Genomic DNA, 25,187 nt, shown 5'->3' with positions numbered 1-25,187 from the left:
TAGGACAGCTGCTCAGCTTGTCCTAAACCCATCAACCTGTTTCATCCTTACAAACTTAAATCAAAGAAATGCTGCTAAGAATGACCTGAACAGCTGTGTTTCCAAGTCTCTATACTCAGTTCAGCAAGAATCGGCACACTTTGCACAGTGTTAAAATGGTGCTGTTTCTGGAACGAAACAATTCTGCCATTCAGCATTCTGCCTCCCAACTGTACTTCCCTCAACGTCCTGTGGAAATGTGCAAACAGACTATGGTGACAATACTCCTCACTTTAAAATTATTGATTGATTTTAACAGGAATTTTACCCTGAAGATCACAAAAGCAATTATTCCCTATGTGTAAATAATGAAAAGTTATTTTTTTAAAAAATGAAACTACTATCTTATGTTTTAGCTTGGTTATAATAAGATCACAGAAAATTCCCCAAAGTTTTAATACACTTTTTGGAGATGCCTGGGCCTGGTCCTGCCCTCTGAAACCCAAAGCAGTAACAACTAATAATGATATGTAATAACAAGGCTGTTGTTGTTTAGTCGTTTAGTCGTGTCCGACTCTTCGTGACCCCATAGACCAGAGCACACCAGGCACTCCTGTCTTCAACTGCCTCTTGCAGTTTGGTCAAACTCATGCTGGTAGCTTCGAGAACACTGTCCAACCACCTTGTCCTCTGTCGTCCCCTTCTCCTAGTGCCCTCCATCTTTCCCAACATCAGGGTCTTTTCCAGGGAGTCTTCTCTTCTCATGAGGTGGCCAAAGTATTGGAGCCTCAGCTTCACGATCTGTCCTTCCAGTGAGCACTCAGGGCTGATTTCCTTAAGAATGGATAGGTTTGATCTTCTTGCAGTCCATGGGACTCTCAAGTGTCTCCTCTTAATAAGGCTAGTTACTTAATAAGGCTAGTTACTCCTAATAAGGCTAGTTACTCTCAACTGCCATAAGACTGCGGAATCAAAGGGAGGCATACTCTCTGACCTCTCCCACCAGCCAGGACATTAAGGGCACTGGGAGGGTGTACCTTGTCTCTTATAAAGAATACCATGCCAATGGGGAGTAAAACCTGGTCCCATCCATTGACCAGTGCAGAAGAAGCTGCCCCAACGCTTGCTTTCCTCTTCCCTCCCTATTCCTTTTTCCTTTTGTATCGTGGCTATTAGATTGTGGGCCTGCAGGCAGGTACTCTCTTATCTTCTGATACGTATATAATGCTTAGATAATTTTAGGTGCTTTGTAAGTGTTTAACGGTCTGCACAGTGCTTACCAATAATGAAAAATATTAATAATTAGCAAATAATGCTGTGCATATATTGAAACATCTGGTTTAAATAATCTGGTTTAAATACCAGCAAAACATTGACCTTCTGACATCTGTAGTCCAATTCATCACCTCAGCCATAGTTTCAGGGTGTTACAAAACTGTGAACTTCTAAACTCAAAGATGAAATCATCTTTTTATTACTCTTATTTTTAAAATTAGAAGAGAAAGAGAGAGGGAACTCTAATTAAACACGGGTGTTATTTTAATTAAGAATGAATTATTCCAAGTTTCAAGTTAGAAGTGCATAGTGGATTTTTCCCCCCCTGGCTGTTTGCATGTACACTTAAAAAAAAAATTGGCCCACTGTATAAAAGCAGAATCTCTGTCCTCCCAAAATTTTCCACTTGGCATAAGAAGCTTCTGAAAACCAAGAGCTTATTCATTCCTTCTGCATTCTCTCATTTCCTTTCAATAAAGCAAGTACCTCAGTACAGAGGGCACTATTAGGAACTTGAATGTTGCAAATTCATATAATTAATGTCATTGGTATATTGGAAGCCTTAACTGGAGTGGGCGGACATTTATTCTTCCACTTCATTCTTATAAAATGACAATCGGAAGGATGAGAAATGTTCAGAAAGGATAGGTCTACTAAAGGCTATTTGCTACGAAGGACATTTGCAGGGAGTAGACACCTCTAATTGCCAGATCCTGGGGAAAAGCGATGGGTACGAGGCTTTATGGGTAAGAGGCTGACATCTCTTTGCTTTTAAACTTTATGGTTAAGAGGCTCACATTTGCTAGAGACAAAATACCCCGATCCACTAGAGCAGGGGTCAGCAACCTTTTTCAGCTGTGGGCCGGTCCACCATCCCTCAGACCATGTGGTGGGCCAGACTATATTTTGGGGGAGGGAAATGAACGAATTCCTACGCCCCACAAATAACCCATAGATGCATTTTGAATAAAAGGACACATTCTACTCATGTAAAAACACGCTGATTCCCAGACTGTCCACAGGCCGGATTGAGAAGGCAATTGGGCCACATCCGGCCCCCGGGCCTTAGGTTGCCTACCCCTGCACTAGAGACTCTCCAAGCTGATGCTCTCAATGTCTTTTGGAATGTTAATGCCCATCATCCCTGGCCAACATCGGAGGGAACCAGTTTGGGGAAGTCTCAGAAGTGAGCCCCACTGAGTCCAATGGGACTTACCAATTTAAAATATGTCTGGGGCTCCAGACCAAGCACTGCTTTCTCCTGCCTTAAACTTAAAACTGCAGCGAGTGCACAGATATGAAAATATATTTTATTCTGGCAAAACCAAGAACCATGGTGCAGATCTATAACAACTAAGGACACAATTTTGCCTTAGCAGTGTTGTTGTTGCTGTTGCTTTTAACATAAATAACTTTAAAGACAACTTTTTGGCTAGGGCTCTGTTTCAAAAGTTACTCCGTCCTTGATGCAACAGCAGAATTGGTTTTCTAAGATGTTAGGGAGCTTATCTGATCCTAACATTTTAGAATACTATAACCAAACATTATGGGATTCTAGTATTTTTCTTGGCTCAGCCCTCATCTCCAACGATTTCTGGCCAGAGAGAAGAAACCCAGGAGGGAGATGTGGTTACCAATATCTCAAAACTGTTAAAGCCACTTCCTCAAAGCAGTTTTGTTACACAAGGATTAAGACAGATACACTCAAGCAACAAATCTTATATGGAAAAGCAGAACAGTCAAGGCCCTTCAATTTATATACGTTATGAGGACTCACACCTTCAGTGTCACACATTTTGGTTATGCACATTAACCACAACATGAACACACACGCACAAATTTAATGACCTGTGTGTGCTTCCCGCCGTTCAACACATTTAGAGTTATCTAGAAGTGCAAAGCACTGGGTTTCCAGGTATTTTTGAGGCTCAAGACTTAAAGAGAGTGGGGGCTATGAGATAAATAGAGGTGCCCAGCAGATCAGAGGGTGGGAACCTGGTAGGAGCAGCTGTGCCAACTGCATCAGCCTGGAGTCAGATGAACATGGAAGGGGGCATTCAATAGCAAAAGCTTTCAAGCCAAGTAAAAAAACACTCTTACCCCCGAGATTTAGGACATTCCCTTAGAGATCGAGGTGTGTGTGGAGTGTAAAAAAGAGGTGGAGATTTGGATCTGGCCAATAGACCAGATCCTTATCTCCCCAATCCCTACAGGCCAAATCTGACAGGTGGGCAGGGCCACCTACCTAAGAATCACCCAATGTTACAATGACAGCAGGTGGCCCATTTTTGCCCACAAGGTTTAAAATCAAAGGGTGCAGACGAAGGCAGTGTGCTTTTCAAGCACCGATGGTCAGCTGATTGTCGGCACCTGCAGAGCCCTGTGGGCGGCTATTTGCAAGCCTCACCAGTCCCCTGATTGGCAGGGCTTGCAAAGGGTTGTGCAGGGGACTTTGCAGGTGCCAACAATCAGCTGGCATGGGGTGTCTGGAAACCGCAGCCCAGTCATGTGTTTATCTGCCCCACACCGGGCATCAAACGGGGGAGGCCTGGTGGGTCTGATGAGGCCCATGGGCTGGAGGTTCCCCACCCCCTGGCTTAAAATTCTGACATGCACAGCAAACCCCAAGACATGAGCAACTTAAGGATGCACACTATTATCTGCTGCAAGAAGGAAGGGATGGATGGGAGAAAGTCACGTGACAGGAGTCCAAGGCACAAAACGGATTCATCAGCTAAGGTACCGTTAAGGATTCCCCACTGGAATGCACCAGTTTCCCATTAATCCAAAGCACTGAATTTAGACAAGACCTTCTAGTCTGTGAATTATTTAACTGTGCATTACTAGAGCATACATTAGCAGGGTGCTTCGCAACGTGATTTAAGAGGAGTCCTTTTCCTTCTCACCCAACAAGTCCAAACAAGCGTAGAAGCCATAAAACATCACTTCTCCACTTCCAACAACTCAGGAGGAGTATTTTATTTCCAGAATGAAAAGTAGAAACGTTTATTAGTCAGTTTCCACTTCCCAACCCCGGGGAAACGGCCTCACCCATTCTGAATGTCCATCCACGCATTGTTGTTTATTATTTGTCATTATTGCTAGGGTTGCCGCTAGCAATAGAATTGAAATAACATCACATTCAAGACCTTAGATGTCAATTAGCACTTTGGGCATGTTATGTCAGCAGGTAATATCCACTACAGAGCCTTTTGCTTTACAGAGAATCAGAATGACCATCACAGAACAAAGCTGATGTACTGCAGAGGCTAACAGACAATGCCAGAGATCAGGAAGTCATGAGTTTGGATCTTGCTTCTGCCACAAACTCGCAAGGGGGCCTTAGGCAAGCCAGTCCCTTTCTCTCTCAGGCTCAGTCAGCCCACCTGTAATATGGGGGACTATAATACACACTAACTTTATAATGTTATTGTAAGGCTTACAAGAGGGTAATGTATGTGAAAGCACTCTGAATACTTAAAAGCACTATACAAGTGTCAAATATGATTACTACTTTCAAGCTGCTAATGGAAAGATGGTTCTGAGGAGCTGAACAATCATGCGAAGAATGGAAGATTTGCTGGTTTCAACACCAACTGCATCTATTGCTGCTGCTAAAAGTTCCATGGGGCTATCTATAGAAATGGCATTGTCAATTAACCAGTCTGACTGTGTCTATTTCAGGAAAAGAAATATTTTTGGCTAAGGGAGTTTTATAGATATATGTAGACTGTGGGGACTTACCCTTCACTGTAAAGCTATTTTTTCCATTTAGAGTCCTGACATTTAAGTAAATGACACTGTGATCCCATAGAAGTTGACTCCAAAGTAAGTCCACTTGAGTTCAATGGGACTGTTGCTGCAATACTAAGCACATGTAGCAGAGGAGTAGTGTTTAAACAAACTTACCAAGGGAGTAGTATTTCTTACCACTTTAAACAGTTATGGCTTCCCCCAAAGAATCCTGGGAACTGTAGTTTAAGGGAGCTGAAAGCTGTTAACAGACCCCTATTCCTCACACATAACTACAATTACCAGAGATTTAACAATCAAACCCTCTTCCCAGGGAATTCTAGGCACTGTGGGGGGAAGAATGGCCTCTTAACAACCCTGAACAGACTACAGTTCCCAGAATGCCTTGGGGAAGCTATGACAGTTTAAAGTGGTATTATACTGCAGATGGGGCCTTGCTAGTCACTTGGAAGTAGGCTGCTTTTCTATTAAGATAGCCTACCCCTGCCCACACTCGACAAAAGGCCCACTTTAAAACCTTGCATAATAAGGAAGCACTCCATAAAACATTTTTTTCTATCCACAATATCCAGTAATTAAGAAAGGAGGACCAACTAGGCTACCACACAGATAATTTTTCATGGGTATGTCAATAAATTAAGATGCCTAATGCATGTAATTAGTAAAGCTTTGATTACTGTCTGTACAGGGTGCTGGACTACAAGAGCTATTCAATAATTAGTTTGTTAATTGGCTCCATCCAGGGATGAAACTAAGCTGCTGGAAATTAGAAACCAATCCCTTTGGCATTTAATCAGAAATATTAATAAAAGGAAGGGGTGCCGGGGATAGAACAAATGCGACAAAAACCCACATTTGTCCTCCTGTATAAATATTTAGAAGTTTCTCCTTCCAAGGATCCTGAAAAACCTGCACAGCGGCTAGAAAAGGTTCATCTGACTCTCTTATTTATTATCTGAAAAGAGGGCATACATTTGCAAGTGACACAAAAAAGCACATGCAAATGTGTGTCATCTTTTGTGTGGGGGTCAGAGGGCCCAAATCACATAGAGAATACTCTGTTGGCACCCTTGGTTTTTGAAGTTACAAGTACAATAAAACATCCTTTATAACACCCAGGAGGCAACAGAGGAATCTAGCACATCCAGAGTGTTGATTTTAATCAACATAGGGAACAATCCTTAACCCTGGCCAGAGTGGCAGCAAAAGGCTTGATGGAACACCACAGCCAGCCTGCTGTTTGGGGAAGCACACTCTGGCATTCTCGCTGGCAGAGAGAAAACCTGTGCCAAGGTGGACCGGGTGTTTGTACAGTGTTACCTCTGGTTAAGTACTTAATTCACTCTGGAGCTCCGTTCTTAAACTGAAACTGTTCTTAACCTGAAGCACCACTTTAGCTAATGGGACCTCCTGCTGCTGCCGCGCCGCCAGAGCACAATTTCTGTTCTCATCCTGAAGCAAAGTTCTTAACCTGAGGTAATATTTCCGGGTTAGCGGAGTCTGTAACCTGAAGCGTATGTAACCCGAGGTACCACTGTATTGCTCTGTTAGATTGCAATCTTATTGAAGCTTTCTTCTAGGAAAGCTGCCATAGCCAGGCCCATAAGTCCTCGTGCCATATTCCAGCAGCTCTACAAACACTCATTGCCTGTGGTATCTATGGCACCCATAGCTTAGACTTGATACCCTGAAATAAAAGCCATTACTGCATCATTTGATACAGAGGCTAGATTTGCATATTTCAGGACAGGATGCGCCAAAATGCAGTGCTGTTTTTCTAGAAAAAGAGGTGCTGGAACTCACCGCAAATGCCTCCCTTATTCTCTTATAATGGCAATGACGCCCGCCTGAGAGGTGCCGGAACTGAGTTCCAGAGAGTTCCAGCTGGAAAAAAAGCCCTGGTCATATCACACTGGGAACTTTGTAATCAATAGACAAAAAACCATGTGAGTTTATGACACTTCCTTGCCTATTTACCTGAAGGCAATTTTAACCCGAAACAGGTGACTGGGACAAAGGTGGTAATAAGCTTCCCAGACACAAGAGCTAGATAGTCAAGCTCTTGTGGTTCTTTAACGGTCAGACGGAGAAGATTGGCTTGTCAAAGATGTGGCAATACAGAATTATCTGGCCCTTCAAGTATTTTCCTTATCTAATCAGCAGGTAAGCAGTGCTAATATGGACAAAGATTTCCATCTTTTCAAAAGGCAACCTGATGGTTTCCTCCGAGATGTGAGCCTGCCCTGTTAAAGATAGCCCAGTTGCTGCCTCTATGAGACGTCTTACTGCAACAAGCCATGGGCCTGGTTCGTATGTCGCAGGAAGGCAAACACCTTGGCCCATGGTTAAGAAGGAGAGAGCACTTAGGCATGATCTCAGGTTCAGATGATGCTTTGGCTTACCTGCTGCACCACACTGAGCTGAAAGGACTGGGGAGGAGTGTGATGGGCAAATATTTGCGCTAAGTCGCAATTTGGCTTAGTGGTATGTGCAAATGCAGCCATATATGTACAAATGCAAAAATGAAATTAGAAAGGTGTCCCTAATCTACCATCAGTGTTCCTTTTCCTGATTAATACCAAACACAGAGGCGGACTTAGGGCAGCATGACCGGTTCTGCCACACTGGGCACCAAGCCTAAGGGGTGTTGCAGGGCATTGCAACTATGACGTAGTGAACTGAGCAGAAGAGAAGGTGAGAGGGTGACAAACTTTGGCCTTGCACAGGGCTCCACTGAAATTTGAAAGAGCAAAGTCTGCCCCTGCCAAACATCAGTGTTGTGAATTAGTACTGTACTGTATTTTGATACCATGGATCACTTAGGTTAGACTACAATTTTTTTCTTGTTAAGCCACTTAGAAATTATCAGTATTTAAACTGTATAAATTAGTAAAATAAACATGTCTAAGATTGACCGCAATGGTTTTAAGAAGCCGAACAGAAATTGGACGCTGCATCAGGCAGCCCTTTGATCTGAAGCAACAGGCCTTTTCTTCAGTGTTATTTCCATGCAGAAAACTATGCACTGGTGGTATTTCCAGATGCTAAAGCTTTTCTACACAACACGGCCATCATCATCATCATCAAGCTCCCCAAACATTAGATGTCCTACAAATGCAAAGTTAATAAACCATGCCTCCAGATCAGAGGTGGAGCAAGCCAATCGGGTGCCTGGGGCGGCGCACGTGCCCTGTGCCCTGTGCCCAGGGGCAGGGCAAGCCAGGGCAGGATGCTGCGTGGGGCATCCGAGGAGTCTGCCAGCCTCTTCCCACTCAGCTGCCCTACAGCTGATGGAGAGGCGGTGGGCGGACCGTTTGGGGAACCATGGAGCCTGTGGATGCCCAAGACACCATATCACTCCCAGGAGAGATGCATGACTCAGGCGCACTGCAGGCCCCACGGTGAGTGTCGCCCAGCATTTTGTCTCCCCCCTCAGTGGTGACACCCAGGGCGAACCGACCGCACCCTCCTCCTCCACCCCTGCTCCAGAGTCAGCATAGCCATTGATTTGGGACGATGGGACTTATTTTTATTACTATTATTATTCATAACAGAATTTATATACCACCTTTCCTTTCATGAAAGAGGCCATTCAAACAATTAAGAGCCAACAGCAAAATAACAAGAAACCAAATTATTTTTTTAAAAAATGCAACTACATTAATCCATGATTAAAATATAAAATAACTCAAGCCCATTAACGCAGCATAACCGTTAAGACAACAATCAAAGAAGGAGATTCAAGTCAGAGCAGGGAAATGCTTGTCTAAACAGGTGAGGCTACGAGAACTGTCAGAATGGATCCCAGATTCTGGCAGGGACAGCATTCGGTGCCATCAGCAAAAATGGCCACCTCTGTGATGCCACCAGCTTGATATAATCACCAGGCCATGGCCAAACTAAAGAGAGTCAAATTGTTGGTCATATTGCCCTTACTGAGCACCGGAGGCAGTGAGAGCCCCAAACCTCCTGATCACTGCTCCCATTTGCTTTTTATAGATGTTAAATAGCATTTGGGACAATGCAGCTCAACGTACCTGGATTGCACCAGGCTAGGGAAACCTCCCATAGGCTTACAATCTAAAAGCCAAAGCTTTGGCCCTTCAAACACAGGAAACTGGTAGGCAGGATTGAAAGCCCAGATCTAAGAACAAAGACCAAAGGGAAATTGCAAGATTATTTCAGGCCGGGGGTGAAATGACACGACACTTTTTGATACAGAGGTTTGTCTTTTCATTTGTTCTTCTTTTCAGATGCTCTCTTGCTCCTGCCCCATGACCCGTTCACTCGCTTTTATTTGGACAACGATGTGGTAACTGTCTAGACCTCCCATGCTATCACATTTCCTGAAGCTCGTTTGGGCATGCAGGGTTTTTAATTCTTACTGAAGACCGCGGAGTAATTCCTATTTTAAGCACTTGGGCAGGCTGAGCTAACATTCCTGCTCTTCCAAAATTACATCAGTATCCATTTCACAAAAGAGCAACTGGTTAAAGCCACGCTGGTAAATGGAGAAAGTATAGGTAACTATTTATAGATTTTTGCCCGAATCGTGCAGGCAGTGATACATGCTTAGATGGCATTGTCTTCATCCCACTGAAGACTACATAAACCAAACACAGTATTATACCATTTCAGGCTGCAATCCTATACCCATTTAACTGGGAGAAAGGTCCATCACTACCAATGAGATTTACTTAGGAGTAGACATGTATAAAATGCCATTCCTAACCCCCCCCCACCATGCAACAAATCCATGTTTTAATAAATAGAAATAAATTCTATGGTTTTTTTTCCTCATGGCTAACTTTTAATAAGGGCAGGGGTGGGGGGAGGGAGAGAAATTATATTCAGTTTGTATTTAAAATGCAAATTTGGACTTTCCAGAACAAAATGTGAGCAAGAACAGCCATCCTTTGAAATTCACATTTCTCCCAATTTTGCAATGCAGTTTTCCAGCCAAGTCGTGTGTAAGAATGCATATACTGTGGTAAAGTGCATATATATATATGCATATATTAGAGAAAACAACACCGTATAAAAATGATTTATATTAGGAGAAGCTGATTTGCAAAGGCCAAAACTGCATACACTGGTACCTAGGTTTATGAACTTAATCCATTCCTTGAGTTCGTTCTTAAACAAAATCCGTTCTCAAACCAAGGTGCCCTTTCTCTAATGAGGCCTCCCACCGCCGGTGCCCTTCCACCGTTCGGCTTCCCTTCTTAGACCGAGGTAAAGTTCACAAACCAGAACACTACTTCCAGTTTTGCAGAGTTCGTAAACCGAATAGTTCATAAACAGGACTGTTCGTAAACCGAGGTACCACTGTACAAACTAGTATAGGTTTGAATACATTCACACTAAAAGGTTGGTGAATTTTCATGGCTTTAAAAAAACTAATGTGGAACTGTCCTGAACTTAAGAAGGGGGAGTGGGGATGAGAGAAACTGAAACAGACAGATTTGCCTACACCTTATGTGTGAGAAAGGGACACGGGTGGCGCTTCTGTGCGCTGCTCTGGTTCGCCAGAAGCGGCTTAGTCATGCTGGACACATGACCCAGAAGCTGTACGCCGGCTCCCTCGGCCAATAAAGCGAGATGAGCACCGCAACCCCAGAGTCGGCCACGACTGGACCTAACGGTCAGGGGTCCTTTTATGTGTGAGAAGGTACTGGGAAGCAAACAGGCAATGCCAGATGAAATCTCAGAAACCAGGTGAGGGACAACAGTCCATCTGGGTCATCTGCTCTTTCCGCAGTTGTGGACAGCAGAACAAATTATTGAAACAGTCAAATACGAAACCTTACTTTTGTATAACTTAAGCAGCTTGTGCGATTCAGCTTTTACCCAAGGGGCATTTGGATTACACGGGTCCAGAACCTTTTATTACATTCTTTTTTTAAAAAATAAACAAACAGCCTCTCTCTTTTTTGCATCTATTTGAGTCTTTTTGCACTCTGCAGCTAAGGAGCCCAGTCCTCTGATCAGAATGGTACGAATGCAAATGTAGCCATGCCTTATGAACTTAGTCCTAAATTAGCGCTGGGGGGGTGGGGGAAGAGCCTAACTCACTACAACGGAGTTTTTCAGTGGTTGATATCCGTCTCCCATGGAGCTTTGACACAGGTAGAGCAGAAGAATAACCCCATGGTATTTGTTCAGTCAGCCAGAACAGACATTTGTGCTTACAGCATTCCTGTTACCATTCTCCACCATGGTCTTCATTATCCCTTGCTTGCCGATGTGATCTTGAGGGACACAGATTACAGATCAGTGGTACAGGGAAAGGAGAAGCACCTAAAGGCTGTATAGACTTCTGCATGGAAATACAGTGGTGCCTTGGTTCTCAAACACCTTTGTACTCAAACAACTTGGAACCCAAACACTGCAAACCTGGAAGTAAGTGTTCCCGTTTGCGAACTTTTTTCGGAAGCTGAACATGCTCTGTTTTGAGTGTTAGGCTTCTGATTTGAGTGCCACACTTCCGTTTTGAGTGTTACACTGAGGTCTGTCCAGCTCACTTATTTTGCGTTTTTGTTTTTGCTGCTTTTTTGTTTTTTGTTTTTGTGACTGTGTGGAACCCAGTTCAGCTACTGACTGATTGACTGTGTGACTGCAGTACATTGTTTATTGTTTTCATTTTATGGATCAATGGTCTTGTTAGATAGTAAAATTCACGTTAAATTGCTGTTTTAGGGGTTATTTTTAAAAGTCTGGAAGTGATTAATTCATTTTGCATTACTTTCTATGGGAAAGCTCACCTTGGTTTTGGAATGCTTTGGTTTTGGAACGGATTACGTTTGAGAGCCAAGGTACCACTGTATCACTTTGCAAAAAGCAAAGAACCACTTAATGGAGATCGGTTGGAATGGAAGAGAATGGGAACTGGTTCACACATACTAGTTAATCACTTGATGGTTGCAACATCGAGTGATAATTTATTATTTATATATATTACACAACAACCCTGTGAGGTAGGGTTAGGCTGAGGAACAGTGGCTGGCCCAAGGTCACCGGTGAGCTTCATGGCTGGGGAAGGGGGGGTTTAGAACCCTGGTCTGACTCTAACCACTACACCACAATTTGCACATCAACGCACAGATGAGTGAGCCATCACGCACTGAACACGAAAGGCAAAACTTTCGCACTGACCCGCAGAGAGTGCTGTTCAACGGCAACTGTCCCAACGTTCAGCTGAGGGTCATCAACTAATCTCCAGTGCTGCATTCTCATGTGTGTACCATTCATTAAAAGAGTAATATTTTTTTTTAAAATGGTTAAATGCAGACAAGGATTGTATCTCCACACTTTACACAAACTGTGTCAGAAAAAGTCCCCCTTTGCTGCGTTTCAGCCATCTCTTCGAGTGAACAAAAGGCTTGACAGAGCATGATGAGAGTTTAATTAATGTGTATTAAATTATCTTGGGAACGCCTTCTCAGATAAATTGCTCTGTGATCCATGATCTGTTACTCTTCTGACTGACTGCTTCTGTGCAACGGCCTTTTGTGCATTTGCTTATTTTAATAAGAAAAATACTCACCCGGCATTTGCTCCACATTAAGACAGCAATGTGCCAAAGTTTCCTGTACTGGTACATTTCAGGAGCAAGGCCATGTTATTTTCTAGTTTGGCAAAAGCAAACTGGCCGGGGGGCGGGGGGCAGGCACGCAGGAAAGAAGGGTTGTTGGATTTTAACTTCACAAAGGGACATGATGTTCATTTCCAGAAACAGCTCTTCAAATATGTTTGTCAAACGCACCAAGCTGCCAACTTGGTCCATCTGCCTCACAGTCAGTACTAGGCCAAAATGCTTTGTGTACTTTTTCAGTATACAGAGGTTTGGCGTACACAGGTTTGTCCCAATGACTGCATCTCTGAAACTGAATGGATACAACACCTCAACTTCACTGCAGTTCAAAGCTAGGCATGTCTACTCAAAAGTAAGTCTCACAGAGTTCAGCTGGACTTCCTCCCAGAGAAGCAGCCTTAGTCACCCATGCAATCCAGGTTTTAAGACCCCTATTAGAGTAAATGTTCAGAATTTGATGACTCCCCAGGAACTCTGAAACAGTTGCTTTTGACTGTTGCCTGAATGCAATTCTGAGTCCAAAAAGAGAGTAACTATATCTATGTAACAGTTACAATGTAATTGGTCAAACATTCTAGTCCACAGTATTGCATGAATTTTATTATTACAGTCACAGACCGGTTCCAGCTCACTTACAATATCAGGAAAGTCATAAAACACAACAGGAATACATTGAATTGCAATTGGGTATAACAGAGACAATACAGATATAGCAGCAGTTAAAAATATATATTAAATCTTGATCACTAAAATAAAACCTAAAATTGTCATTTAAAACCTTAATCCTTCTGGTAGTACAGTTTGTTCCCTAAGTTTTATGGCAGTCGCACAGGATTTGGCCACCCTTAGCGTGATTTCTAGATCCTTGTCCTCTAGCAGGTGTTTTAGACATTGAAGTTCAGACCCATTTGGAGATTTTTGTATAACAGGAGTGATAAGTACCGAGCTTATATCCCCGTAGAAATGGCAGCGCAACAAGACATGAGAGACAGTTTCTACCTCCATCAAGCCGCAGGGGCAGACTCATTCCACATATGGTTTACCCTCGAATAAGGGTAAACCTGCAATAAGGCAGATGGCAGTACGTTGAATCTAGCGAGGGTAAATGACCAACACAGTATTGAAGCTTGGAAATAGTTTCTGAAAAAGGTGGACATGCTTCACGTTCCAGCATAAAGAAGACAGTATTTAGCACATGGGACGCGGGTGGCGCTGTGGGTTAAACCACAGAGCCTAGGACTTGCCAATCAGAATGTCGGCAGTTCAAATCCCCGCGACGGGGTGAGCTCCTGTTGCTCGGTCCCTGCTCCTGCCAACCTAGCAGTTTGAAAGCACGTCAAAGTGCAAGTAGATAAATAGGTACTGCTCCGGCGGGAAGGTAAACAGCGTTTCCGTGCGCTGCTCTGGTTTGCCAGAAGCAGCTTAGTCATGCTGGCCACATGACCCGGAAGCTGTACGCCGGCTCCCTCGGCCAATAAAGCGATATGAGCGCCGCAACCCCAGAGTTGACCACGACTGGACCTAATGGTCAGGGGTCCCTTTACCTTTACCTTTATTTAGCACATAGGGACTATCTCCAAGGGCCATGGGTGCTTGGGCAACCACAATAATATAATTGTGGGGGCTGGGCACACATAAAGTAAATGAGCACAGGTGGCAGGCGGCAACAGCGCTGCCTTTGAGAGAGAAGTTCACCTCCACCCTCCACAGCCAGGCACCCTTTTCAGGCAGGGCAGGTCTCAGACATGGAGGCAAAGTCTCTGAGTCTGAGCCCCTCCCCACGGAAATGGTGCCTCGCTGGCTGCGGACAGAAGGAGGAAGGGGGGCCACCGCTGCCGCCGCAACGTGGACATGTGACGTCACAAACACACACCTGCACGTAGTGAGTGTGATATAACATTTCCCCAGCCACTCTAGGCAGCTCCCAACAGAATATCAAAAACATAATAAAACATCAAAACATTAAAAACTTCCCTAAATGTGGCTGCCTTCAGATGTCTTCTAAAAGTAAAATAGTTGCTTATTGCCTTGACAAGGGCATTCCACAGGGCAGGCACCACTACCGAGAAGGCCCTCTGCCTGGTTCCCTGTAACTTGGCTTCTTGCAGTGAGGGAACTGCCAGAAGGTTCTCAGTGCTGGACCTCAGTGTCCAGGCAGAACAATGAGGATGGAGACGTTCCTTCAGGATATTCTCTACATGTATTCTCTATATTTCAGATACTTCTACTGATATGGAGGTCAGAAATATATTTTTCCACCCAAACGTTTTTCTCACAGGTAGCCATTTCTACAATTAAGTAGTCAAGACCTAATGAGAAGACTTCATAACTATGAAGAATGCATGTCTCTTGTGTATTACTCTCAAAATCCCAAGAGGGTATAATCTGTTTCTTATTATATTTAGATAAAACACTGTCTCTACTTTACAAGTGAAAACAAAGGCAGCCTTTAAACAACTTAAAAGTTTGATAGGGCTGCAACAGGGGCAGCTATCATTGGCTATTGCTGGTTGACTGAGATTATATATATATATATATATATATATATGCGCGCAAAATGAGTTTTTGGCTCTGTGCTACATAAAATGCTACAGATGACTATAATTATTACTTATACTGGTCCATCGATTTAATGCTCTGACTTGATTAGCTTTAGCAGAATTACTAGCACTCAAAAATATGTTTCCAATATTCATCTGCAACACAATCATTTTCAGAAGATGTGATTGAGAAAGTTTCTATGTGTTATGTTGTAACCAAATGGATATTCCAATATTAAATAGGACATTTTATTATGAGCTGTATTTCTCTTCCTGGTATTGCTTCATGGAACGTTAATTCTCACAAATACACCACAGGGGAGCATTCTTGCCTTCCATCATCACATCAACAGCATATGAATGATGTCGGTCGGTATTTTCCAGTTGGTAGGCTTATGCTAATATGGTTTAGAAACTTTTGGGTCAATCCCTGTTTCAAACATTACTTTTTGCAGCTAATCATCTAAAAGACACAGCAACGTTGTTGTTGTTTAAAAAACTGCAACAACACACTGATCCCATTTCAATAATTTAAATTTATAACCCCATCCATTCTGAAGACGCAAAGCGGATAATTCCAAGTCATTTAAATAGAAAGCAAAGTGATACTATACCCCTGTGCATGTCTACCTATAAGTCTGACTGAATTCAGTAGGAGGCGAAGTGCATTCGATTGCCCCCCAAGAAAAGGAATTTAAAAACCAAGGATGTACAACTTGTGGCTTACCAAGCCATGCACAGCCCACCAGCTAGGAAAGCCTGTCTACCAACTACTTGATAAATTCTCATGTTTTGTTGCCTGCCCGGTATTGCAAAAACAGAGCAGGGGAAGATGAAAGGGTGTTTATGAAGCACCACTAGATGTCAAAGTTATTTATTGCCAAGACAGTTCACTGACATATCTCAGCCTTTTAATATCAAGCAGGCGCCATCACTGTACTTTTTTGGGCGCCTGTTAAAAACATTTTTTGTTTAGACAAGCCTACCCAGACATTTAGAAAGTTGGTGTGAATTTCATTCTCTTTTCAGTCTATTTTTATTTTAACTTTTCAAAAGTCTTAAATTGCTTTTATTCATTTTTCTGATTGATAATTTTATTGTTTTGTCTTTTTGTAAACCACTTTGAGGTTTGTTTTTACAATAAAGCAGTGCATAAATTTTATGAAATAAAAATGAAGAAGCAGGCTCATAGCTCGGATACGAGAGCTTCTCAAGCAAACTGCAAACCTGATTTTAAAAATAATAATAATAATGCTGTTTTCATTGCCTTTTTCAATAATAATTGAAAGAGCGTCCACTTTAAGTAATCTGCAGGGCAACAATACAGACAGAACTTTAGCCTGCGTATCGGCTGTCGACTTTCCTCAAGTAAGAACCTGTATGGTAAAGCATTTTGGCACAGAGACATTTTAGCTCATCAATTTGTCGCTTTCTGGAACTTTTTATTACAACAAAAAGCTGGGATGAACAACTTTCTTCCTGAGAGCTGCTCTAAACTCCAGACAGCAGCTCAGAGGTAGAGAAGGGTAGAAGTCTATTTCATCACAAAATAGGCCCCTTCCCAACTGATAAAGCTTTATGATAACGTTTGAAGACATCTGGCAAACACAGATTCCCAAGTTATAGAACACATGGGCTGAGACTAACATTGCATAGAAATATGTGGACGGACATGTTCCACGCATCTTATTTGAGGATTCTGTCACTTTACAGTAGTGTAATCTCCTGTTTTCCTGCCTGTCCTGGTTACAGCTTGATAACGTGAAACAGTGGCAAATCGTTTACTAGCTCCTGACGAAACTTTTGATAGGAGTGCCAGATAAATTCTCAGCACCTAACCCTCGGGCTAGCAGTTACCTGTTCTTGTCCAAGAGCACTTTGCTCATTAAGCATGTAAACTGCCTACGAGTGAATTTAATGTTTATTTTTTTAAAAAAAATAGGTGTAAGTTTCTAATGAAAAAATAATAATATAAAAAGGCAATGAATCTTACAGGTGGCTCCACAAAAAAGTTCAATGTGAAGATGAATTAGAAAAGGCAACGGCGAAAAGAAGGGGTTGTTAACAATTTTTGGCATTCACCAATCCTCTGGGGGCCACAAGTCAGCAGTGGGTGTGGTCATCACACAATCTGCCTCTCACAAACCCTGCATAGACACCCAGACAGACAGATGCCACCCCCTACTCAGTTGATATGCGCAGAAGTGGGGTTAATGACCCTGCCTCCGCTTATCAAATGTTTGACCTGACGATCAGGATATAGGTCATTTTCTATCCCCATCAAGGCGCTGGACTCTGAACCATCCCAGTGCCATGTGTACTTTAAGACAAGGGAAACTTTTGTCCTTAATACCTGCACAGATAAAACCAAATATTTTGCATAAGTACGGGCTGTCTGCCCAGAACTGGCAGACCTGAGGATGAAAAAGCAGATTCCACAGGGTGAAAGCTAAGTTCACGATCAAAAGGTTTTTCACGTTTGAACACAATTCTGGTAATGTGAAAACACAGGTAACGGATCAACGAAAATTATCCAAGAAACGTTCCATAACCAATTCACAGTACAATCTTATGTTGTGTGGTACAGTGGTCAGAGTGCTGGATTAAAACTGGGGCAACTCAGCCATGAAGCTCACTGGGTGAGCCACTAGTATGATGGGGTGGGGAAGCCATGTATGCTCCCTTGAGCTCCTTGGAGGAAAAGTGAGACATGAGCATAATAAACAGCTACTCAGAGGTGACTCCCATCGTATTTCCATAGGGCTTAGTCCCAATTAAGGCTATAGGATTGCAGGCCAAGCCTTTTGTTGTTGCTTCTTTGGGGAAAAGACAACTAAGGAGGGGGAGCATGGCAGAGGTTCATAACAGTGGCGTAGCGTGGGGGGTGCAGGGGGGGCCGGCCGCACCGGGCGCAACATCTGGGGTTAGGGCAAATCCATGGGTCAGGGGGCGCAAATCCACAGGTTAGGGGGCGCAAATTACTTGCCTTGCCCCGGGTGCTGACAACCCACGCTACGCCACTGGTTCATAAACTTATGAATGGCACAAAGAGTGAATATTTTTTCTTTCCTCCTTTTCTCATACTACTAGATGTCAGCACCACCTACTTCATTGACCAGCAGGAGGTTAATGACGATGAAGGGAAGGTCTTCACAAAATGCATACAGTGGTACCTCTGGTTATGTACTTAATTCGTTCCGGAGGTCCGTTCTTAACCTGAAACTGTTCTTAACCTGAAGCACCACTTTAGCTAATGGGGCCTCCCGCTGCTGCTGCACCGCCAGAGTACAATTTCTGTTCTCATCCTGAAGCAAAGTTCTTAACCCGAGGTACTATTTCTGGGTTAGCGGAGTCTGTAACCTGAAGCGTATGTAACCCGAGGTACCACTGTAGTTAAATTATGGAATTCTCAGTTGCAAGACACGGCAGTGTTTGGCTTTAAATAACTCAATGGAACCTCCATCTTCCATAGCAGTACACCTGTGATTAGCAGGTGCTGGTCATAAACAAGAGGATATCCATCACCTTCATTCCTTGCTGGTGACAGATAAGAAATGGATGGACCAGGATTCAACCCAACAAGGCAATATGGATGCTGCATCATGCCTGAAATTCCACAGAGCGCTGCATGCGCAAAACTCCCATGAATTTCAACAGCGCATGCGCGCACACAACTGCATGCCAGAGCTACAGCCCAGCGTAACCGGCTGCAGAACTAGGACGGCTCACTTTGCTGGGACACAAAAATAGAAATAGCTTTTGGGAGCGTCCCCCCGCCCCCAAAGTGGAAGGGGAGGCAGAGCTTTCGGAGGGGGAACAGCCAAGCAGCTTTTACCTTGTAACTGAGCTGATAGAGACTCCTGGTGCTGCTGGTATTTGAGGGCCACAGCCTCCGCCTTCCTCAGCTGGCTCTGCAACTCGTAGTAGAGCATTGCCCCGTAGATGAAGCCGAAGACCACGATGAGGAGCAAGAGGGACTGCAGGATCCGCTTCTGCTTTCGGGAACACATCCCGTTGCCCATAGTCCCTTCCTCTGCGGATCCAGGGGCCCGTCCACCTCAAGGCTCCTCTATCCTCAGACAGCAGCCGGAGCACGAAGCAGCATCAGGGGCAAGGGCCCAGGCGGCGGAGGGGCCTCGGAGGAGAGCTGGACCCATAGACCCTGGCGCCAACTTTAACCTACCTGAGCCAAGTTTTGCCAGGCACCTGAGGTCACGCAGCAGGCAGGCCGACCTGGAGGGCTGAGACTTCAAGGGATCCCGAGGAGCAGGCAGCCTTTCGGGCCCCTGGGGAGGGTCAAGAGCGGCTCCACTCCCTAGGCCCCCTGCCCTCTCCACGAAACCAACGCTCCCTTTGCGCGTACGCGGAGGGGGAAGCCTTGGGAGCGCGGATGTCCGGAGGCAGCTCAGAAGAAGCCGGGCATCTCCAGGCACCTCTGCCCTTGCGAGCGAAGTTCTTTGAGTCTCTAGGAGGGCGATCCCCAAGGTTATCCTGCAAAGATCTCTCCGGATCTGCTTCCCCCCAGATCGGTTCGTACTTTCTCTAACTGCAGGAACAGTTCGAAGGAACGGGCAGGATCTGATCCCCCAACGTTCCCTTGCTTCTGCCCGTCTTTCCCTCCAAGATCCGTTTCTCCCAAGCGAAGTTTTCCTTTGCAAGATCTCCCCGGGGATCCCTTTCCCTTTGCCCTCCCTCGGGGAGCTAAAGTTACTTTCTTCCGGCGGCTGATGCTCCTCCGCTGATGGGGCCAAGAACTTCCCTTCCCCTGCCTCGCCTTGGCCACCTTCCAGCCCCGCACATACGTGTCACCCTCCACTCCTAGGCTGCTTTCGCCAGCGGGATCCCCGAAGGAAGTCCCGCTCAGGCCGCTGCCTCATTGGGCGCAGCGATAGCTTCTCCCCGCCCCTCGGGCCGGCAGCGGTGGCGCGCATTGGGCGCAGGCCGCGTCCGTCCGGCCTACCGAGAGCCGCGCTTTCCAGCTCCCGCCCCGCCCCGCCGCTTTTCCCAGCCTGGAGCGCGCGGGAGAATTGAGGAAGTGGGCGGGGTCGCGGGAGCAAGGCGCTCGTCGAACAGGAGGTCCTCGCCTGTTAAAGCGGGTCTTTGCCCGCGCGCCGCTTTAGAAAGCAGCGTGTGGGGGGCTTGGACGTCTCCCACTTTAGTAAAACTTCTTTATATTTATATGAGGGTTTAAAACTTTTTTTAATTTTTATTTTCCATAATTTGTATTAAATTTCCTGTTTCACATTTTAGAATATTCATTTCAACAACCTTAAAATATCAATGACTTCGCTTCTTCTCTTTCCATGCTTCGTTTTGCATAACATAAAACCCTGCATATTTTCTATAAACTAAACCATTGAGTATTCCATTATTTCATCCATTAAAACTTATTTACACTATTGAATTTATCTTAACGCTGCCCACGTTTTCAAATATACACAATTTCCCCCCATATAGTCAACAAACATTTTCCAATCTTCTCTAAATGTATGTTCTTCTTGTTTTCTTCTTCTATATGTTAGGTCTGCAAGCTGCACATATTCCATCAGTTTAAGTTGCCATTCTTTAGTTGGGGCTAAGCTCGTTTTCCATTTTTGTACTAATGAAACATGGGCCACAATAGTGGCATACATAAATGACACCTTTTGACACCTGGGAATTTCTGTCTGAATTATTCCCAACAAAACGGACTCTGTTTTTTGTGGAAAAAGTACTTTTAAACAATTTTTATCCAATTCATTATGAATTATTTCCCAATACTATACTCTTTTACGAGTCCACTGCATATGATAGAACGCACCCTCAGTTTTAATCTCTTTTTTAAAGGAGATGTCACCCATTTATTGAATTGATTTCTCATTTGATTAAATTTTCATGAAAACAACAATAGTTGGGTGTTTTCAAAGAAATAAACTAAATATGGGTATGGGAAGGGGTTTGCATCCTCGTGAGAATGGGATCTGCAGGATGCCGCCTTCTGCAGATGTTCCACTGGGTCTAAAAATAAAAATGTGTTGATCCGTTGTGTTTAACTGAGGGGTACCCTTGCTCTGTCCCTGCTCCTGCCAACCTAGCAGTTCAAAAGCACGTCAAGTGCAAGTAGGTCAATAGGTACCACTCCGGCGGGAAGGTAAACAGTGCTTCCGTGCACTGGCCACATGACCCAGAAGCTGTCTGCGGACAAAAGCCGGCTCCCTCGGCCAGTAAAGCGAGATGAGTGCCACAACCCCAGAGTCGTCCGCGACTGGACTTAACGGTCAAGGGTCTCTTTACCTTTACCCTTGCTCTAGTTGATTGCTGGCTGGCACTGAATTTGGTATCACACTTGAGAGTCAATAATTGTTTGCTGACCGAATATTTTTAATCCTTCTGTTTGAAGCAGTACTCATACGCTTTGCCTCTTTGCATGTAAAACAATCTGATCTTTTTCTACTTCCCTGTGTGAAATAGCCTTTATTGGGCTTAACAGTTAAAGGGATGTCCTTAGTCTCCGTGCAAACGGGTCCATTCCTCTCAGTAGTGTACAGTAGTGTACTCTGCTATAACATCTGCCTGAGGCAGAACAACAACCCTGGAAGCCTGTCTCCCAGAGAGTTGTAAGTAAGCCTGATTCCTGGACTGTCTGCTGTTGAGTCCCACTGCACTGCCCAAATTACAAGTTTACTGTACCTATAAGACCAGTTTACCTACGAGATTTGCCTTACCCCACATGTGCCCACTAGACCACTTCAGTCAGCGGAACTGGCACTACTAGAGATGCCACATAAGACCAGTTCTGCGTTTGTAGACGCCTTCATTGTACTGTTTTCAGCACCTACTAAAACATTGTTTAGAAAAGCCTACCCAGTTGCTTAGAAAATTGAGGCATATTTTAACCCTCTTTAGCATTTTAACTTTCTGTATGTTTTAACCTATTGCTCATATTTCTCTCTCCCCCCCCCCCATTTTCCTGTTTTATCTTTTCATAAACTGCTTTGAGGGTTTTTTATTCTACAATCAAATGTTGCCTGAATTTTATGAAATAAAGATAGATAGTTATACCTTAGGGGTGACAAATTATGAACTTATTGATCTTGGGTCATAGCTCAGTTTAATCTTCTAGACTATTTATTTAGTATTCTTGTAGATAGGGTTTTTTTGTCAAAAGTGAGCTCAGAGCAGTTTATATCAAAACAAACATCAATAAGAGTGACAAAAATGGGGAGGGAAAAATTGAAAACCAGCAGCCTTATGCAGTACTGTTATTTCCCTAGTTTAGCCTTAAGTAATGTTCCTGACAGGGACGCGGGTGGCGCTGTGGTCTAAACCACAGAGCCTAGGGCTTGCCGATCAGAAGGTTGGCGGTTCGAATCCCTGCGACAGAGTGAGCTCCCGTTGCTCAGTCCCTGCTCCTGCCAACCTTGCAGTTTGAAAGCACGATAAAGTACAAGTAGATAAATAGGTACCGCTCCAGTGGGAAGGTAAACAGCATTTCCATGCACTGCTCTGGTTCGCCAGAAGCGGCTTAGTCATGCTGGCCACATGACCCGGAAGCTGTATGCCAGCTCCCTCATCCAGTAAAGCAAGATGAGCGCCGCAACCCCAGAGTCGTCCGCAACTGGACCTAACGGTCAAGGGTACCTTTACCTTTAATGTTCCTGGCAATCACAAAAAGTTTTGCAGAAGCTGAGCTGGTAAATCCAACTGGAATTCCTTGCAAACCTTCAGTTCCTCTGCAAGGCTAATTATCATAATTTCTGTAAATTGCTATGGGCAAAAGAAGCATTGCACATTTATTAGAACATACAGCAAAAAAAAAAAAAAAAAGCAACCAGTTGATCATAGATCCATTGGTTTCAGTGTAGTCTCCTTACTAATATTTTGGAGTGGGGCATTATGTCATATTTACAACATGATTGAAACTAGTGTGGTACAGTGACTGACAAAGTTTGGGAGCTCCCCACTCAGCCGTAAAGTTCACTGAACTACGTCGGGCCAATTTCTATGTCTCAGCCTAATCTACCATATAGTGCTGTTGCACTTGGAGGAGGAGAACTTTGGGGAAGGGCAGGAGAAAAATGCAATGAATGCATAAATAACACAAATCTATGTGATTATCATAGCTTCCCTCAAAAATATATGGAAATTTAAATTGCTCAGACTCCTGCATCCTAGCCACACACACACACACACCAAGTTGCCAGTCTTGTTACAACAGCTCCACTGCCTACTGACCTGTTTCTGGGCACAATTTAAAATGTTGGTTAGGACCTACCAAACCCTATACAGCTTGGGTCCAGGCTGTCTCAAGGACCATATCTCCCTAACTGAGCCTGCCTGGTCTTTGAGATCTTTCGGGGAGGCCTTACGTTCGGTCCTGCCACTTTCATAGTCATGCTTGGTGAGGGCATGAGAGAGGGCCTTCTCGGAAATGAAAATGGAAAGAAAAAAATGGTACATTTTATCATATGTGGTGGGAGTGCAAAAGGGTTAGAAATTATTGGGAAATGATACATAATGAATTGAAAAAAAATGTTTAAAAAGACTTTTGTTAAGAAACCAGAAGCATTCCTCCTAGGAATTCTATATCAAGATTTAAAAAAAAAACACTGGAAATTATTTATGTATGCAACAACAGCGGTAAGAATTATATTAGCACAAGCTTAGAAGACAGAAGAAATACCAATGAAAGAACAATGGCAAGGGAAACTTATGGAATATGCAGAACTGGCAAAATTAACAGATAAATTACATGAAAAGGATAACAAAGATTTTAAAAGAGAATGGGGACCATTTACAACATATATGAAGAGGCAACATAAAGAATTGGACTCACTGGCAGGGTTTGAATAAACAAACGTGGTTGTATATAACAAAAAGTAAGACTATATGTACAGTGGTACCTCTGGTTACAAACTTCATTCGTTCTGGAGATCCGTTCTTAACCTGAAACCGTTCTTAACCTGAGGTACCATTTTAGCTAATGGGGACTCCCACTGCCACTGCGCAGCCACCGAGCAATTTCTGTTCTCATCCTGAGGTAAAGTTCTTAACCCGAGGTACTACTTCCGGGTTAGCGGAGTCTGTCACCCGAAGTGTTTGTAACCCAAGGTACCACTATACAGTGGTACCTCGCAAGAAGAAATTAATTCGTTCTGCGAGTTTTTTCGTCTTGTGAAGCACGGATTCCCATAGGAATGCATTGAAAATCAATGCATTCAACAAACTTGCAAGACGTTTTCGTCTTGCGAAGCAAGCCCATAGGGAAATTTGTCTTGCGAAGCAACTCAAAAAACGAAAAACTCTTTCGTCTTGCGAGTTTTTCGTCTTACAAGGCATTCATCTTGCGAGGTACCACTGTATTGGGAAAATTTTGAGAAACAACATGCAGGGTGAGTAATATGGAAATAAAACAAACTGGGAATATGTGGGAAGTTGAGGGGGGGAATATGGAAAATTGTTAGAGAAATACTGTTAGAGGAAGTATACATGGAAAAACCAATAAAAATATTTTTAAAAGAGAGAGAGAGGGCCTTCTCAGTTGCTGCTCCCAGGTTGAGGAACTCCCTGCAACTGGATGCTAGGCAGGCCCCCTCTCTGCTTTCCTTTCCCTAGGACGCAAATACTTTCCTGTCCTGCTGTGGCAGGGTCTTCTGAGGGTCTGTTTCGAGGATTCTTTGGGAGAAGCCATGTTCTTTAAAAGAATGGTGTGCAAACAATTTTGTGTGTATAGTTTTATAAGGCTGCACTTAGGCTATAATTACTGCATTTTATGGAAATGCTCTTTAAAAAACCAAGCCTTTTAAATCTGAGCACAGTGTCGAATGAGCAGGAAAAGGTTTTTGCTTCTTCCCTTGTCATAGCATGAGAATTCAAGCTCTCCTAGTGTAATGCAGTAGATTCAGGGCAAACCAAAGCAAGTATTTCTTCATGTATCATTATCTCCTGGACTTCACACCACCACATGATGTGGTGGCAACTGGCCTCACTGGCTTTAAAAGTGGAATGCACACATTCAGGGAGGTGAGGCCTATCAACAGCTTTTAGTCACAGCAGCTAAACTGAGC

General features: G+C 43.9%; 1 protein-coding gene across 1 annotated transcript in view; it reads right to left on the bottom strand.

Moving 5' to 3' along the window:
* GOLIM4 (golgi integral membrane protein 4) overlaps nucleotides 1-20,025 on the bottom strand; it is a 56,924-nt gene extending 36,899 nt beyond the window's left edge. Inside the window, exon 1 of the mRNA XM_083613256.1 lies at nucleotides 18,977-20,025. Coding sequence (XP_083469382.1) covers nucleotides 18,977-19,163 — 187 coding nt within the window. The 5' untranslated portion in view covers nucleotides 19,164-20,025. The remainder of the gene's footprint in view (nucleotides 1-18,976) is intronic.
* Between the last annotated feature and the right edge of the window lie 5,162 nt (nucleotides 20,026-25,187).

Source organism: Podarcis filfolensis, assembly GCF_964270895.1.
Source record: "Podarcis filfolensis genome assembly, chromosome: 5".
NCBI classification, from domain to species: domain Eukaryota; kingdom Metazoa; phylum Chordata; class Lepidosauria; order Squamata; family Lacertidae; genus Podarcis; species Podarcis filfolensis.
This window is presented reverse-complemented; position numbering and strand designations above follow the sequence as displayed.